This window comes from Pelmatolapia mariae, linkage group LG1 (assembly GCF_036321145.2).
Source record: "Pelmatolapia mariae isolate MD_Pm_ZW linkage group LG1, Pm_UMD_F_2, whole genome shotgun sequence".
NCBI lineage: Eukaryota > Metazoa > Chordata > Actinopteri > Cichliformes > Cichlidae > Pelmatolapia > Pelmatolapia mariae.
Window position 1 is genome coordinate 18497828 of NC_086227.1, and position 18046 is coordinate 18515873.

At 41.2% G+C, this 18046-nt stretch overlaps 1 protein-coding gene across 1 annotated transcript; it reads left to right on the forward strand.

Moving 5' to 3' along the window:
- Window positions 1-1194: 1194 nt before the first annotated feature.
- slc22a31 (solute carrier family 22 member 31) lies at window positions 1195-17978 on the forward strand. The gene is made up of 9 exons (XM_063469142.2): window positions 1195-1661; window positions 8707-8810; window positions 8978-9132; window positions 12097-12265; window positions 13895-14040; window positions 14312-14420; window positions 15366-15580; window positions 15730-15841; window positions 16022-17978. Exons 1-9 carry the CDS (start codon window positions 1272-1274, stop codon window positions 16458-16460), a joined length of 1839 nt encoding a protein of 612 aa, XP_063325212.2. The 5' UTR covers window positions 1195-1271; the 3' UTR covers window positions 16461-17978.
- Window positions 17979-18046: the final 68 nt, after the last annotated feature.

Here is an 18046-nt window from a genome sequence, read left to right on the forward strand (position 1 = left end):
GCACAGTCACAAGGCAAAAAAGCCTGTTTGTCTTATGAGTCACCAGACTAAAGAAAATACAGATGTTACTCCCACATGTTACTCCTGCTGTTCAGATAACAGGAAACAACTGGAGTAACAAAATAAGAATTTCCCAACTATAGGATCAATGAAGTTTGTGTTAATTTATCCCATCTTAGAAGTGCAAGGCATTTCTAAATGTGCCTCACACTGCAGGCATCAAAGTGCAGTTTTTTGTTTTATGGGTTCAAAGAAATATTCACATTTCAGATCTTACAAACTTTAAATCAGTTCATTGTGTAACCCAGCATAATCTTATGTTTTCGTGTAAGAACAAATCATTTTCCTTTGATATCACAAACACTGCTTGGTGTATAAGAGATAAAATATTCTTTATTTAAAAAAATAAATCTTTTAAAATATGTTTAACAGGGACAGTGTACATTAATAAGCACTGCTGTAAATGCAACTGACTTAGCCATATGCCAATTTAAATCTATAGTCTCGGAATTGATCTTAAAAACAAAACAATATATATAATATCAATATTATGTAAAAAAAAATAAAATAAATAAAAAGAGAAAAAAATACATAAAAAACTACAAGAAAACCTGTACAACAGGGAAACAACATGGCAATAGCAGAATAAAGCCAATGCTGGCAAAACTAATTATCAATCTTTTTAACTGAGGTTTGAAAGTATTAAATGTATTCTGTTCTACTGTTGCACAGCAAGTTCGGACTGAAAAAATAAGCCCGCTTCCAATGCAGTCCTGTCTAACTTGTAATAATAATACACTAAGTGGTTGAGGAGCCATATTCTGTAAAATTGTATAAATAGCACAAATATTGATGTGTTTTAACAAGATTTTCAAAGTGGAGTAAAGTGTACCTCTGTAAAATTAAACAGTCAATTCCTGAAAATAGCTGTGAGTTAAGCGTTTCGATGAAATTACAGAGGTTTAAATTTCTAAATTAATGTGAGCTTCCCACCAGGGTAGCTGTCTTCATGTCAGGTCCAGCTGTGAGTCACATGGAGACATCAAAAGCGTCGACTGTTACTGACAGCTCCCTGGACTCCCGCTGTCTGGGGATTACCCTGAAATTAGTCACTCAGTCTCCAAGTAGCAGGTGTGTCATAAAAGTCGATCCCCGGGGCTGTGTGACCCTAAGATCCGCCCCCTGCCTGCCTGCTTCAGCGTTGTGCGGCTGTGCGCTCTCACTGCGTAAAAGTCTTCGGACCGTCTGTTACCACGAGCTGTCGACTTCAAATGGATTATGAAACTAAGGTTTTCCCTCACACCGGCGGCTATGGGCGCTATAACCGAATCGTGGTCGTGTTCAGCTGGTTCCCCAGTTTCGCCGTCACGCTCAATCTGTTCAGCGACGTGTTTTACACACTCATCCCGGACTCGTACCACTGCAAGCCAGACCCGACGCTGCTGCCCTCCGCGTTCCTCCTCAGCAACTTCTCCACACAAGGGTACCTCAACCTCACCATCCCCTGGGTGAACGGCTCCGGTCGGAGCCACTGTGAACTTTATAAGTACCCCCCCAACTCCTCGGACCTTTCCGAAAACGCGCCCAGAGAGAGGGTGCCCTGCACCACAGGGTGGGAATACTCTCGTGTAGCGGGCCTCCAGAGCAACTTTGTCACTGAGGTAAGACGCACGTTTAGCCCTGGTGTTAATATACAGATCTGTGGGGGAGTTAGGAGGCAGAGATACAACGGGTTGTGGGTTTGGGCTACATTTTCTTACCCGGTGAAGCCGTTTCCTTTCACGTGCTCGTTTTTGGCCTTGTTTCGATGAGCTGCTCTGTCTGCTTAAAGGCACGCTGTGTCATGAACACGGCTGTTGGGCAGCTTTCAGTCAATATTGACTCAAGTTGAGCAGTTAACACTTTCTTGTTGGCTTGAATCTTATTGACTGTCGTTTATCTGCCGTGGCTTCTCGGGAACGAAGATGAGAGGCCAGCCAGACAGAGAACAAATACCTGCTTCATAGTTCATATAAGAAGTGTATAATGATAATTTGCCTACAAGAAAGATTGGCACTAAAATATGCAGTCCTACATGCACTTTTGCTTTTAAGCAGGGTTTAACTGTCTTTTAACCCAGTGCGTGAACTCTGACTTTGACCTCCTAACACCCGAACTCTTTCATGGCATGTATTTTTAGTTTCTCTTTGCTAATTGGGACCTGATGAATGTAAAAACAAAGAATTGCCAGATTTTTGTTTTAGTTTTAGCCCGATTTTTGTTTCTGAGAAAAATGAGATCCACATGAGGACATTGGTTTTAAATTTCGATGGAACAGTGGCAGTATAATGTCCTCATAAGTGGATATCAGGCCCTTGTAGGGCAAAATTTAGTATTTTGGTCTAGACAACCCAAAATGTGATGTCCACACATGTGGACGCCAGGTCCTAGGAGGTTAAGCTTAAATTTAATGTCTTTGTCTCATTTTCTTAGTTTCCTTGCTTTTGTCCTGCTTTAGGAGTCATCCCAAAAGATAAAAAATAAAAATCCCATCATGACCTCACAAACCCCTAAAACATGAACAAGGGACCTCCTACATGGGAAGACCCAGGGTCCTTGCAAGCCTGAAATAAACATCTGGTTTCCTACCTTTTCTGGAATTTCTGGGTAATTTGTGACATAAATATTTTTGAACAGTTGGATGATTGAATGTTGATTATAGATGGCACTGTCGCTCCCTTAGAAATGCTGCAAAACAGTTTTAGTCCACCCCACAGTGGGACTGGCCTTCTCAGCACAGAAGGTTCTGTCAAGGTGTTTTTTTTTTTTTTGTTGGACCACAGCTATAAGCTGAACTCACTTCTGCTCATTATTAATTTGATCTCTTTATAAACCTATTGCTGTGGATCTCTACAGCAGTCCCAGTTTCTTCCTTTCCCACCACTGAGTCCTAGCACAATTTAACAGCATGAAACGTGCAGTCCTTAATTTCAGAAACAGCTGGAGAGAGCGCAGCAGCAGGTGGTGCTTTTTACAAATCCTGTAATACAAGCTGAGCTCATATGGCTCATAGAGCTCAGCAACACTAACGTGAAGCAGCATGAAGCTTTGTTGTATGTTGGACGAGTGGTTCTTAACCAGTGTGCCACGAGGTAAGCAGGACACTTTGAGGAAGCTATGTTGTTTCAAGCTGATGACGTAGCATCTTAAAACCCCACGGTGAAGCTGCTTTAAATAAAATAATTAAACGTAAGCTTGCAGGTAGCTGGATGACAATGGATGCATTCATTTAGCTTTTGCTACTTCTGCTGAAGCACTGTGAGGCAGGCTGCCAACACCCATGTTTTGGCATGACTCTCAAATGTTTTCATCTGTTGTAAATCATCCAGACTTGTCTGATATGACCATCCGCCTGCTGTATAACTTCACCAAAGGAACACCAACAAACCTCATGTAACATAATGATATGATGATAATATACAGGCACAATTTCATTAAAACAAATGCAAAACAGCTTAAATGAACACCTGGACCACAGTGATGCGTCCTAAATCAACGAAAAATCATTCAGGTGCACAGAGACTCATTAACATTGAACAAATGATGTACCAATCAAATACATTATTTCAGAAATAGAATTGCATAAACGGATTAATTTACAGATGAGTGCAGGTGCACAATTTACAGGTGCACAAACTCCTTCTGTTTTCCTTTTAGCTGTGTGTGTTAGTCTTTCCAGACCAGCACCGTCCCTTTATCCACTGCTTCATAGAATGCGCAAACATACCCTTCCAATATGGTGCAATACACATAGCTTTCCTAGCTCGGAGAGATGCCAAAGCCCTATAATTTGTTTGTTTCTGTGTTAGCGTGAAGCCCACTGGGTAAATTCCCAGCACACATGGTTTGTATTTTAGAAGGACACTTCTGACTGAATGTATTACTGTGCGATCTTGGTGATCTGGCTTGACCTCTGAGGTGCCTTATCAACAGGCAGGTCGAAAACAGTGTGAGGCTGTAAGCAGGACAAGAGGCCCACGTCAGTCTTGTGTGAGCAAGAGGATATGATGAGGAAGTAAAGGGAGAGAGGATAAAGGTTACCCCGAGGGTGATGGGAAGGCGTAGCGTTTTTAAAAAAGTGTTACAAAACTAGGATTGCATTTTTTATTTATTTTTTCTTTTGTCCTGGGAACTATAAATACTTTAATAAAAAATAAGAAAATGACACACTCTAGAGCAGGGGTGTCGAACTCCAGGCCTCAAGGGCCGGTGTCCTGCAGGTTTTAGATATCACCCTGGGTCAACACACCTGAATCAAATGATTAGTTCATTACCAGGCCTCTGGAGAACTTCAAGACATGTTGGGGAGGTCATTTAGCCATTTTAATCAGCTGTGTTTGATCAAGGACACATCTAAAACCTGCAGGACACCGGCCCTTGAGGCCTGGAGTTCGACACCTGTGCTCTAGAGCTTTAGTACTCCAAGGAAAAACTCATTTTAAATGCCGATTTCCGTATGTTAAGAGATCTGGGTTGACATGGGAGATTTCAAACTGTGCAGGCGTATGGACACGTCATAGATGTTTTTAGTTAACTGTGGTTCATGGACAGTTCACTATTAGCATCCTAATGAACAGATTGAGCTGTAAACAACAATCATTTGTTAAAAAACTTATATGCGTGACAGATATGGATCTGGGAAGGAAAAGGGGCCCACAGAGACTGCGTATGTGTATGGCCCAGACTTCTGTGCTACACCCCTACACAATCACACTACATCTGTTTTGTGTTGTAGTATCTTAAAACAAATATCAAAATGTGGACAGTTGTGGCTGTTCGCAGCTGATGTGGGGGCTGGGGTATACGAGCAGGACACAGTCATTATGGGTAATTGCCCCTGAGCTTGTTCTGAGATTATCATCTGTGTATTGTGCCTTATCATGAGACAAACTACCAGTGATGAGGCCTCTTTGACAAACTGTGGCTGTGGGAAATTAGAAGCACCCACCCCCCCCACCCCCAAGTTCCTTCCTGAGACCCTGAACACAGCGGCTTCCTCCACTCATGTCGTCATTCGCAAAGACAAAGGACCACTCCAGTAACGGAAAAACTGAGCAGAGTACAACACAGGCAGTGGGTGGAATAACAGTCACTAACCATAGCTGTCCAGCACTCTCCTCTATCAACCAACTTGATGAAGTTTTAGAGACGGATGTTCACGTTTGTGGCCACTAATGTTTGTGAGGAGCATACCCTGCAGGGTCCAGGCTTCCAAAGGGCCCTTAATTTGTATGCAACTTTTTTGCAATCACACTGATTATTTAGTGCATATTTCAAAATGAGTTTGCGTTTATTTAAATGACCATGCAGCAAATATGGCACCAGATGATATTCCTATATAAAATAATGCACAGGGAGCAGTTTAGTTTTTACCTACTGTAGGCAGCTGGAAGTCGGTGAGGAGCCCCGACTGATCAAAAGGTTCAAGCAGTTCATGTTTGCTCTGGTAACCTGGATTAAGTAAATCGGATCACATGTCTAATTCACATCATTGTTCCTTCTTTGTCTTCTCATGTGCCGTTAGTGGTCATTGCATGCCTTGAAATAAGCGACAGTAAGTTCAATTGGAAAATAAGTCTGTGTAGGAAATCCTAACAACAAGACCCAGTGGGAAGAAAAACATTAGCAAAGAGAGACAATTGTGTCGCGTATACCCTCAAAATGTAATTTTATTTTGACTGAAAAACTCCAGGAGAGGTTGAAACCTTGATAGAAATTGTCTGTGTTGTGTGGATTCCTCCTTTGGGGAAAAAAATGCTTGTGCCACCTTAGTTCCAGCACATATATTGACATAATGGCTTTACTTTTAATAGAAGAGTCCTCTTTTTAACTTAGCAAGATAAAGCTCATCTAAAACTGCTAAAAAGTAAATCGTAAGCTTAAGTAAAGCCTAAGCAAATTTTATAAACCAGCATTTGGTACACTGTTTTCACTACTACCATTTCACGCAGTCATGTGAAAAAGAACAGAGAAGAGGAAAAACTAAGTATACCTCATAATTCAATAGCTTGAGGAACCACCTTTAACTCAAAGTAATAAAAAAAAGGCATTACTTCATCAGCCTCTCACATCACTGTGGGGGAATTTTGGCCCACTCTTCTTTACAGAGTTGCTTTGGCTCATTGAGGTTTGTAGGTGTTCAGTTATGCACAGCTCTTACAGTTGACGTTTGTACTCTGACTGGATCTTGATTCTTTTTTTTTTTTTTTTTTTTTTTTTTTTGTCTTAGTCATTCAGTTGTCCTGTTGCATGACCCAGTTTCCTTCAAGCTTTAGCTTTTGCACTAATGGCCTCACATTTGACTCTAGAATACTTTGGTGTACAGAGGGGTTCATGGTCGACCGCTGTGTGCCCGTCCTGTGTGGTACCTGTGCTGCGCTGATTGTTTTAGACGAAAGAGGCTTTCTTCTGGCAACCCTTCCAAACAAACCACGCTTGTTCAGTCTTTTTCTAACTCTACTGTCATGAAATTTAACATTAACACACTAACTGAGGCCTGTAGAGTCTCAGATGTAGCTCTTGGGCTTTTCTGTTTTGTTTTGTTTTTTGTTTTTTTGTTTGTTTTTTTCTTGTTTGTTTTTTCCAGTCTCTCTGAATATTGTATGGTCAGACCTTCAGGTGAATTTGCTTGAACGTCCATTCCTGGGAAGATTGTTGCATCATATTAACGCACACTTTGACGCTTCAGACCTGCAACTGCTACAACTCTCACTTACTGATGATCAGTTAATCAAGTGCATTTGATTATCAGCACCTGGTTGCTACGTAGACTCTTCATTTCTATGGAAGGGCTACGGGTGCACTTTATCGTGGGTCTGCATAGAATCATATGAGTAATTCTAAGGCCAGGTGCAAATGGACACCACTGACATTGCATGAAATTTGTAAATCCTTACCAAATATTTACAAAAAAGTTGATCACACCTAAAATTCTTATTGTGAAAGAGCAAGAAACGATGAACTGGAACCATGAATCATGGAACCTGATTAAATTGGTTTACAACGAAACCGTATCACTTACTCAGGTGACAGATTAACAAAAATGAACAGCTGTTAATGATCAAATGTCCTATCACCTTCAGTTGAATGACCCTCCTGGCTCCTGTTTTAAATGTGATTCACTCCACATGATGCTGGTTAAGTGATCCAGTCACACCTGAGCGCATCTTTGTACCATGTCTAAACTGAATTATTTTCAAAAGAACCACAAACACACTGATCAGAAGAACCAATATTTGTTGGCTTGTTGATTTAAGTGAATAAATACTCAAGATGATCAGATTTCTTAACTACTTGTTAAGTGTGGGTCTGAAGTCTGTCCCAGGAGATGGGACGGAAGGCATCGTATGTGTATTAGCTTTAAATATTAGCCATTTGATGCCACTTACCAGTCAATCTCAGCCGTGTTTACAATTTTGATCCCACCAGGAACCTCCTAGGCAAACCCTAAAATGTGATCGGCACATTGGAAAGTGACCTCACGTAGTCAGTCGTTTTCATTTAGCTCCTTTCTGAGCTCTTCTCACTTTCTTCACTGTTTCGTTTGATGCTTTGACTTTAGACTGTGCAGCTAGATCCATCTGTAAAATACAGTAAACATGACTGGTGTCTGTAGGAAAGTAGAGGAGATGAGGCCGGAGGGAAAGTAGATGAGAATCTTTCTTACAGGCAGGGACTGGTACTAACCAGGCGTAAAGCTGCTGGCACTTTATTCTAATGTAATAACACTGTCAGCAGGCATCTTAACTCGATTACAAACAACATGATCTACATTCCTGCTTCCCCCACAGACGGCTCTCTGTGCGTTTGACTCAACTGCTATTCTCGGCATGTTACATAGTTAGTCAGGTTATGATGTATGCAGCATGTTGGGAGCAGCTCTAATTTGTGCCTTTTAAGTCTTTATGTATAAAACATTATTCTATCAAAGTATAATTGCATTGTTATGACTGAAACCTTTGGTGCTGAGGTTCTGTGGTGTAGGCGTTTAGCTTGATTTCTTACCTTTTAGTTGGTCACTTGTTTTTCATCCAATTGCAATTTCTCACTTAGGCTGTGCCGTTTAAACCATGATCAGTTGATTATAAGAGCCCAAATGTGCCCCACACCATTTCATCACCAGTCTGAACTCGTAGGGGCTGGATGGATCTTTGCTTTCATGCTTAAAAAATAAATAAATATGCCGAACTCTGACCCTACCATCATATTGCAACCGAAATCAAGGCTCATCACAGCCTCAGAACAGTTCCCTCTTCTTCTTCCTTTTTTTTTTTTTTTTTTTTTTTTTTAACCATTTTCTGTAAACCATAGACATGATTGTGGGAACAATCCCAGTAGATCAGTAGTTTCTAAAACACTCAGACCAGCCTGTCTGGCAGGAATGACCATGGGATGTTCAGAGTTGCTTAAATTACCTTTCTCATTCTGATGCTCAGTCTGAACTTGACTATGTTTACCTGCCAAAAATGCAATGGATTGCTGCCATGTGATTGGCTGATTTAGATATTTGTGCTAACAAGCAGTTAAACTTAAAAGTGTTTGTGTATACCTACAGTGTTGTTCAAGAACTCTGACATTAGAGCACTGAATTATTGAATTTTTGTCTCACAATTCTTTTTAAACTCATGACATTCATCAGTGTTTGTGCTGCTTTTTCCTCCCCTGCAGTGGAACCTGGTCTGCAGTGACTACTGGAAAATCCCCGTGCAGCATATCTGCTTCATGACTGGATGGATTCTGGGATACATATTTCTAGGCACCCTGTGTGACTGGTGAGTAATAACCTCAGTTGATATGTAACTCTAAATAAGATATTAAGAACATGAACACCAGAATAAATGTGTTTAAAACGGTTGCATTAGATCATCATTTTTGTGTGTGTGTTGACTGTTTGGGCTGTGAAGTTTCACTTGTACATGTTTTACGTCTGTGTCTTCAGGTTGGGTCGTCGGCGAGGTTTCCTCCTGTCCGTTAGTCTGTCCAGTCTGTTGGGTGTAGCTCTGTGTTTGTCCAGGAGTGTGGTGGTGTTTCTGCTGTTGCGTCTGTCTCAAGGCGCCTCACTCGCTGGGCTGTTTGTGTCCTCCTACATCGCCCGTAAGTAATCTGTATCCACATTTTAAAGCTGATGTCTGGCAGTCGAGCTTTCTCACTGATCGACCTCAGCAGCGGAAGTAGAAAAAGGTTTTATGGACTGGTCACATGTTCACATTTTACTTACACACATAATGAGAGGCCAGAGGGTAAATAACAAGTGGCACATGATCGTTACTGTACATCTGTCATGGCATGCTGTGTCATTGAGGGGAAAATCCCTCAGCCTGACATGCTCTCCGGGGTTTTGGTTTCAACTTTAAAGTGTGCTCATCAGCTTGCTGTCTCTTTCTCTTTTATTTTTTTTCCTCCTTAAATGATTGAACAAGAGATTGCGATGATACCTGATACTATATCTTTCTACTGAGAAAAATCTGATGTCGTGTAAAAGTTAAATAATGTTAATGTATTTGCCCAGCTAATTATCTGTCCACCGTGCTGTGGTGAGCTAATCTTATCAGTGGAAAAGATAGAAGTCCTTATCGTCCCCACAGAAGCAGATCAATCTTGCCTATCCTATCTTTATTTGTGGAGAGTCCTGAAATCAGACTTGATACCTTCGTAGTGAAGTCTGAAATTCATGCATTAAAGGATATACTGCAGCATTGCATTAAACTAAATCTCCTCACCTTCAGTCTAAAGCAGTATCTTTGATAGATCACCATTGTACGCAGTGCTTCTTGTTTGATTCTCCAGACAAATTAGTTAAGATGTGTTCATGCTTCAAACTCTATGCTAAACTTGACAGCATTTTATTGTGAAAGTTGTTTGGGAGCATCGGCGTCACTGTTATTGAGCTCATTTCTAATATCTGTATTCATTAAACTGTGTAGTTTGCAAAGAGAGGCTGTAGATGAATATAACCACCAAGTGCATCTAATCAGTTCAGCTTCCATCATGAAGCCTCTGATAACATGAGGAATAATTAAATAACTTTCATGAAATCACATCATCTGTCAGACAAACTTCCACATTTGTCTGGCCATATAATTTTATTAGGAGACTGAAATATACGAGTCGTGCAGAGACATTACGTATTGTGGTCATAATTCCCTTTCTTTTTCCTCTTTTGGCTGCTCCATTCAAAGGCCGCCCACAGCAGATCTGCTGCTGCATGTCCTCCTTCACTACATTCATGAATCTCCTCTTGAGGTCTTCCTCTTTTCATCCTGCCTACATATCTAGTTGATTCTTTTGTTGTTAAATGTTACTGTGTTCACCAGCTAGTTGTGGACTTTCTCCTGCTCACAGGCTGTGGCAGGAGACTGTCATTAATCAGAATGAGCGAAGTTGATTTGTTGACAGTGTAAGGGATAATGCACAGAGACATGTCGATATCTAAATGTAATAAATACCCGAGCAGTGACCGTGGTCCAGTCACTACAGTTCTTTAACATGACTGTGAGACCACTGAACTCAGATGGCCTCAGAGTACCTTTGGGATGTGGTGGATCTGCAGTATCTGTGACGCCATCATGTCAGCCTGGACCAAAGTCTCTGAGAAATATTTCCAGCATCTTGTTGAATCTGTCATGAAGCCTTAAAACAGTCCTGAAGGCAACCCTAGTACTGGGTTGCGCCCACCAGTCACAGGCTTACCCAGTGACTGGTAGGTGTACAAATATGCTACCATTCAAGACTATTGGGGGGGAGCAGGAAGTTTTTCTATTATTAGAATTATAGCTTCAGTTGTTTGTAGCAGGCACACTGGAGATGGATATTATATTGGTAACTAAAGAAACCAGGCTGTGACTGACAGCAGGCAGGTGACTGGAGCTAAGCTAAGAGGTGTGAAGGTCTGTCATACCTCAGCTGTCCTCTCTCTGTGGGGCAAACAGCACAAGTGAGCCACCCCACTATGAAAAGTCCTCAGCTTTCAGTCTTCAGCAGGAGTTTCAGCAAAACTTCTCTACTTGGTAGTGATTCGCAGTGAGCGAAGGTGGAGATCGTAGATGCATATGAGAAATGGCAGGAATGTGGGAGGCGTACTCCCACATTCCTGCCAGGTCAGGTTGAAATTCACTCCAGGGTTTATTTTGGGGTTGTTTTTGTTTTGTTTTTTGTTTTTTTTCTCTTCTTTTCTTGGACTGTCCAATTATGTTGCTGTGTGGGGTTAGGCCGAGAGGGGAAAGTTTTTTGTTGTTGTGCTTTGTTTTTGTTTGTTCGTGGTTTTTTTTTTTTTTTTTTTTTTTTTTTTTTTTTTTCTCCTTTGGGGGGGGGGGGGTGCTATGGAGAGGAGGAAATAATAGCAGGACAGGACTGAAGGCAGGGCAACCAGGAAGTGAGCTCCTCACTACCCTAACGACCACCTCCACATTGAAAACCATTCCACCTCATCCTTCTTGCTTTAAAAAAAAATAAATTATAAACTTAATATGTTGAAATTTTATTTTGACAATTCGAGAGCAGATTCTATGTTTTGATGCTGGTTTTCATGTTTTTGCACGAGGGTGAACTGCAGGTCTCCCCTATTGGGAGCTCAGGTCTTTGATGGCAGGAGTTAATTGAGTTAAGCCACTTCCTTTTCTGCCTATGAGGGTTTAAAAGCAGTCTTAATGGTGGTACAGAAGTTAAACTGATTAAACCCTGGATGAGTGGGTGACTGTATCAAAGGTTTAGAAAGTGATAAGTGTAAATAAAAACTAAACAAAGGACAGATGTTGAGGAATTAACTTTAAATTAGAAAAACAAGACAGATTCTTATTGAAATCACCTAAAATGGGACTTTTAAATTTCCTGGCTGTTCCATTTGGTATTTCCTTTTCTCTTAAACCAAACAGGAGGTGAAGGTAGGCGGGGCTTTCACCCTTACATGCTACATGACCTGTGCTGACATGAAGTTTGAGGACGTGCTACAGCGTGCTTTAGGCACGAGGTGGCTGCCATAGCAACGGGATGAATAGGTTTGCTTTCCTTCAGCTGTGCTCTGATGCTTTTTTTTTTTTTTTTTTTTTTATATCCCCTCAGGGTTGGAGCTGTGCGACCCTCCCCATCGTCTGATGGTTGCTATGGTCAGTGGTTTCTTCGGCGTGCTGGCAGAACTGCTGTTGCCAGGCATTGCGGTTCTGTCCCACGATTGGCCCGTCCTCCAGGCGGTGGCCACTTTGCCTTTAGTCCTTCTGCTGTCCTATTGGTGGTGAGTCAGCTGGTAGTGTTTTTGGAGGTGCACAGGTGGACACGCTGTTTGTTTTTTCCCCAGCGGTTCTCTATGTGCCGTCCTCACACCATAACATAATGCGATCTTTGTTCCTGCATGTTGAGCTGCTCCTGTCTCAGGCCTCTTCAAACGAGCCACACCCGAGTTCACAAGAATCTCCATGTTTGTTTAATTATTATCTGGGATATTTTAGTAGATAACACCCAGGGTTGGTTTGTTTTTTTTCAAGAGTCCTCACTCAAACTGTTTTTACATGAGACCCTATAACAACAAGTGTTATCACTCACTCAGATGCTCTGAAACATTGCCAGGTAACAGCTTAAAGGCCTCAGGAGAGGCTGTGTCATTTTATTTTGCATGAGGAATCTACAAAACTAACATTGTGTGCTCTGGGCTAAAAATTGTTCATGCATTTGTGTCATCATGGCTAGATGGCTGAAATGCCATATTTACCAGCTTAGATTTGGAAAAAATACGTTGACTTTAAGATTTAAACTTTAAAATTCTCGTGCTTGCATGCAGAGTACTAAATGGATAAGCTCCAAACTTTAGATCTTCCAGATGACGCGACAGATGTAAACACTGCTGTCCACTGTCTTCGCTTACGAGCTCAGATCTATTAGTCGTCTCTCGTACTGAAGGCTGAGGAGGATGGAACCTTTCGGTCTGTGGCAGCAAGACTGAAGCAGTTTACCAATCCAGCTCCATTTAGCCGTCTGTGGAGTCTTTTGTGTCTGGCACCATAAGCATACTTTATACATGTATTTACATTTATATGCACTTTGCTTTGGGAGCTGACACTTTTTTTTTCTTTTTTCTTTTTTTTTTGTAGCTATACCAGAACATATTATAGCTATATGATAAATAAATACTTAAGACTTTCAGCTTATATTTGAGGGGCTGATCAAAAATATTGTATTTACTGTTGACAAATTAAAGTATTTTAGACACGGCATCAAAATTGTTTAGATCTTGTTTCTGCTCTTTAATTATTTAATTTTTTTTTTCCTCCCAGAAGAGGGAGACTATTACACTTCCACCATGTTGTTGTCACAGCAACAGCTTCCAACTACAAATACAATAATTGAATCATCTCAAGTCTTATTGAATTTCTGAGCACATGATGTAGACCACACACGTCCTTGAAATCTGTCTAATTACACTCGAACCTCAGGTGGAGGGGGTAACTGTATATAAATGTGTCTGTAATTCTCAGCTGTAAACAGTGTACTGTATTTTAAAGATGGATGGAGCTTTCAGGCTGGAAAGTGAAGCCAATGCAAAAAACTTTAAACATGCATTTTTCTCTAATGCCCAGCAGGGGGCAACTCCTACCTTGTACACTGCTTAGAGGTCAATGGGGAAGAAAAATGACCCCAGTGTCTATATTTTGTCTATAAAGCAGAGTATGCCTACCTTATGATTTCTCATTTTTACCCACTCATAAGATCAAGTTTAAAAAACACTTTAATACAGATTTTCACTTACTTGGCCATAACATGGTGACTAAAGCACTTATGCTGTTGCTGTTTGAGATGTCAAAGCCTTTTGACTTGCTATTGATATTTGTGATGGATAATAACAGTTTTTTTTTTTTTTTTTCTTCAGCTGTGCGTCGGTATTTCCAGAGTCTCCTCGCTGGCTGCTGGCCACAGTTCAGATTCCTCAAGCGAAGAGGAGCCTTCAGGAATTCTCTAAAAGAAATGGTGTTTTTCTACAAGACGACCTCTACCCTGGCGAAACCCTGCTGTCAGGTACACAAACAAACACACACACCTAGGATTTCTCTGCAGGCATGTACAGTTTTCTCCTGGTTGTTGGAGCACAGGCGCTAAACCTTAAACGTGATGCATTAAGAGAAGAAAAATCTGGACCTCACCAAATTCTAAACCCTGGTATTTCCTTGGTAGAAGCAACACATATTTCCAAATCAAACTCAGTGGGGTTTAACTTTGTTGGGACATCTTTTTCCATCCCTTTTTTTTAAAAATATAGTTAAAATGATATCCCTGTTTCTGGTTACAGAGATTGATTCAGTGTACGGCGAGGACAGTCAGCCACGATACCACTCTGCTCTGGAGCTGCGTCGGACTCGCGTCATCTGGAAGAACGGCCTCATACTCGGCTTCACCTTGTGAGTTTTCTCTCTTCATGAAATCAGCGGTCACGAGTCAGGGGTGCTACAGTGAAGTCCATAAATATTTGGACCATTTTGGTTCTGTGCATCACCAGAATTAATTTTAAACGAAACAACTCAGATGGAGTTGAAGTGCAGACTTTCAGCTTTAATTCAGTGGGTTGAACAAGAACTGCAGGCAAGTGTTTGATAACTGACACTGAGTTTTTCTTAACACTGAGGAGAAGTGAGACAAACCTTTTTGTTCCTTTTGATCATTAGTGGGGTTTTTTTTTCCTTGGATCTCTCCCATGGTGCCATGTTTTGCCCAGTCTCTTTCTTATTGTTGAATCATGAACTCTGAACTTCAAATGAGGACTCGAGTTCCTGTTTAAGTGATATCGAGATCCAACTGGCAGTAATCAGACCTGAGTGTGGCTGGTGAAATTGAACTAAGCTTTCTAAACCAAAACAAAGTATGAGTTAGTTCATAATTTAGCAAGGAGGGCATCTACTTTCCACACAGGAAAGGCATGTTTTGTTAGCTTTTTCCTCCTTGTTAAATAAAGGGTTGTCTTTGTCTAATATAAAAAAAATTTTGACCTGAAACTTGGACATCTTGGAAATATGTCAAAGTAAAAAATGAGGAAGGGGGGAAATACTTTGTCATCAGCTGTACACGTCAGTGGTTTGTTACTTTGTTATCGGTTGAACAGAAGAGGTCAAATTAAAGGGGAAACAATTTATTTGTTTTTGTTTGTGTTGCTATGGCATCAACCATGAGGGCAGGAAATGTACAACATGCTTTCAATATCTGCTGAGCTTAAACCACAAAACTGATTACAAAGCGCCACGACAGGTCCACAGAGCTAGATGAACTGAGATATTCCCTAACGGGTAATTTTTAGGATTTGAGGTACCCGCTTTCAACCTGATTATTTTATTTTTTCCTTTGCCATCCAGATTCATTGGAACAGGCATCCAGTACTGCTTCACCAAAAACCTGCACACTTTTTCCAACAAGTTCTACTTCAGCTACTTCCTCCGGGTGGTAACTGGAGCACTCGCCTGCATCTTCCTGTGTTTGTCCATCAATCACTTTGGCCGACGTGGCATGCTTCTCCTCTCTGCCATCATCACTGGACTGTCTTCACTCCTGCTGCTGGCCCTTACACCATGTATGTAACATCCACACAGGCCCATAAGATCTACTGTAAATTCCCTTCAGAGTTTCCTTGGTATCCTTGAAAAAGTTTTGGATGACATCCCAGAAAGTTTTTCACTCTCTGGTTTTAATGACGCTTTTATTGATGTTTGTGTTTGACAGACCTGCAGGGTGGCCTGGTGCTGGTGCTCTCCGTTGTGGGTTTGTTATTCTCTCAGGCTCTCGCCATGCTCAGTGCATTCTTCACCTGTGAGGTGATGCCAACTGTAGTTCGGTAAATGTCTCTTTGTTCTTGATTAAACTGAAAATGGGACGTATTGATCCCATTTGCTGCAAAGTCAAAAGGAAGTTTTAAAGTACAAAGGAAAAAAAACAGGATGAAACAAAGTACTGTGCAATCTTTTCACCTTGGTGATTTATTCTCCTTTTCCTGTGCTTCCTCTCTCTTGTCCAGAGGTGGCTGCCTTGGCCTGGTGCTGGCATTGGGTTGCGTTGGCAGGGCCGCCTCCTCCCTGATGGAGCTCCAGAACAATGGTGGCTATTTCCTCCATCATGTTGTCTTCGCCTCCTTTGCTGTCCTCTCCGTCCTCTGCATAATGCTCCTACCTGAAAGCAAACGGAAACCGCTCCCAGATTCCATGAAGGACGGCGAGAACCAGAGGCGACCACCCCTCTTCCTGTCGCAGCCCACCAGAGACAGCCTCCCTCTACTGCACACGCGTGCCCCTTTGTCGGAGTACAACCCAGATAACTACTCCCGCCTGGTGTCCGCCACCAGGAAGATGTTGACTAAAGACTCTTTGCCTTACAGGATTGCTGTTCCTGCTCATCCCCCTCTGCTGTCAAACAATGAAACACAGGATCCAGAAACTCTGAGAGATGTTGTGTCTTAAATTTAACCCTTCTCCTCCTCTTTACACTCTAGCTTGAGGGGATGAGCCGAAATGTTACCTCTGACAGGCTATGATAAGCCTTCAGTGGAAGGGTCGGTGACTAGCTCTTCATAACTCATCTGGAGAGCTGGATGCACTTTAGAGAAATGGCTCCAACTTTGTCAGTTTTCATCAATATTTCCATCTGGTCTCTTTACATTTTGTTACTATGCAGTGGCGTCTTCACGCATGGATCCAGTCCACCGCTGCGAGACGATGGCCTCCTTTTGCTGTATTTTGTCAGCCTTTTCTGAGATGTAGGAATATGTTGGTACATTCCCAGTGCAGCTGGGGTCACACTGCTCATGTCTGTGGTAGGCATTCAAAGCAAACTGGCACACTCCAGTGTTACCAGAGGAGCTCTCTGTCATGTAAAGCCCTTTGTGTGCATTTCTCAGTAACACAGGAGTTCTTCATTAAGTCTGTCTGCCTGACTCACCAGCAGATAGCAGTGCTGAGTGGGCTACAGATCACCAGAGCACACAAGACTATTCTTGTGAAGCACAGCAGGGGGCGCTGAATGATGTAATGAAAAATGATAAATTATAGTTTGGGTTTTTTTTTGTGTTCTTTTTGTTTCCTGTGCAACTAACAAGCCTCATTTGTCCCTTTGCTGATGTTAGGATGTGATCAGTGTGGATAAACACAACCATTACTTTACCATTACGTTTTTCTGTCTTCATGCTCCCTCTATAAACCACATCTATTACCAACTATTGCATTAAAAACTGTTCTGTTGTTTTCTACTTAAAAACTGGAAGTGGCTAAATTTCAAGATGCACTAACCACAGCAGCTGCTGAGCAAAAGCGCGTCTGTGTCTGGAGTGCTTCAGCTGAAACGCAACAACCTTGTGGGAACCAGTAGAGATATATATATATATTTACATTTTTCTTTTCTTTTTAAAAACGGTTTGTTTAATGTTCTTTTATGTTTACTAGTGTGGATGTTATACGTGTTTAAAGCCTTTAGTTTTAACTGTGAAATGAGATCATGTCTTCAGCCGTCAGTGTCGTTGTGTGATAGTTTACTGTTTGTGAATACATAACTTTACCTTCAGTGAGCAAACAAAGGTGCTTGTGTTGGAACTACAGTTGGTGATGTAAGCTTTTAAAACCTAACGTTTTATTGTTTCATTGTAAAGTAAAATGTGCAAAAGCTGAGTGTTAACTTTTTAAGGAAAATAATCTAAATCATTATTTATTTTTATTTTTTTTACTTCTCTGTAAACCAAACTCAAATCCACAAAACTTGTTTTAAAAATGTTCAGTGATGGTGTTTCTCTCTGTGAACACTAGATGGCCCTGTTCACTTTACAAAACAAAGAAATGTACTGCTTGGAGTGAAAATGTTCAGGTGTGCGTACTCAGATTATAGTTGTGACTTCATTATTCAACCAGGAAAAAACCCTGTTTACAGTCCTGCCCATAAAAAGGCGCCTTTAGTACTTTTTTTTTTTTTTTTTTTTTTTTTTTTAAATGAGATAAAATGGATGAATTGAAACTCTGACTCAGGTTTAAATAAACTTTAATAACATCATTTGTTTGTC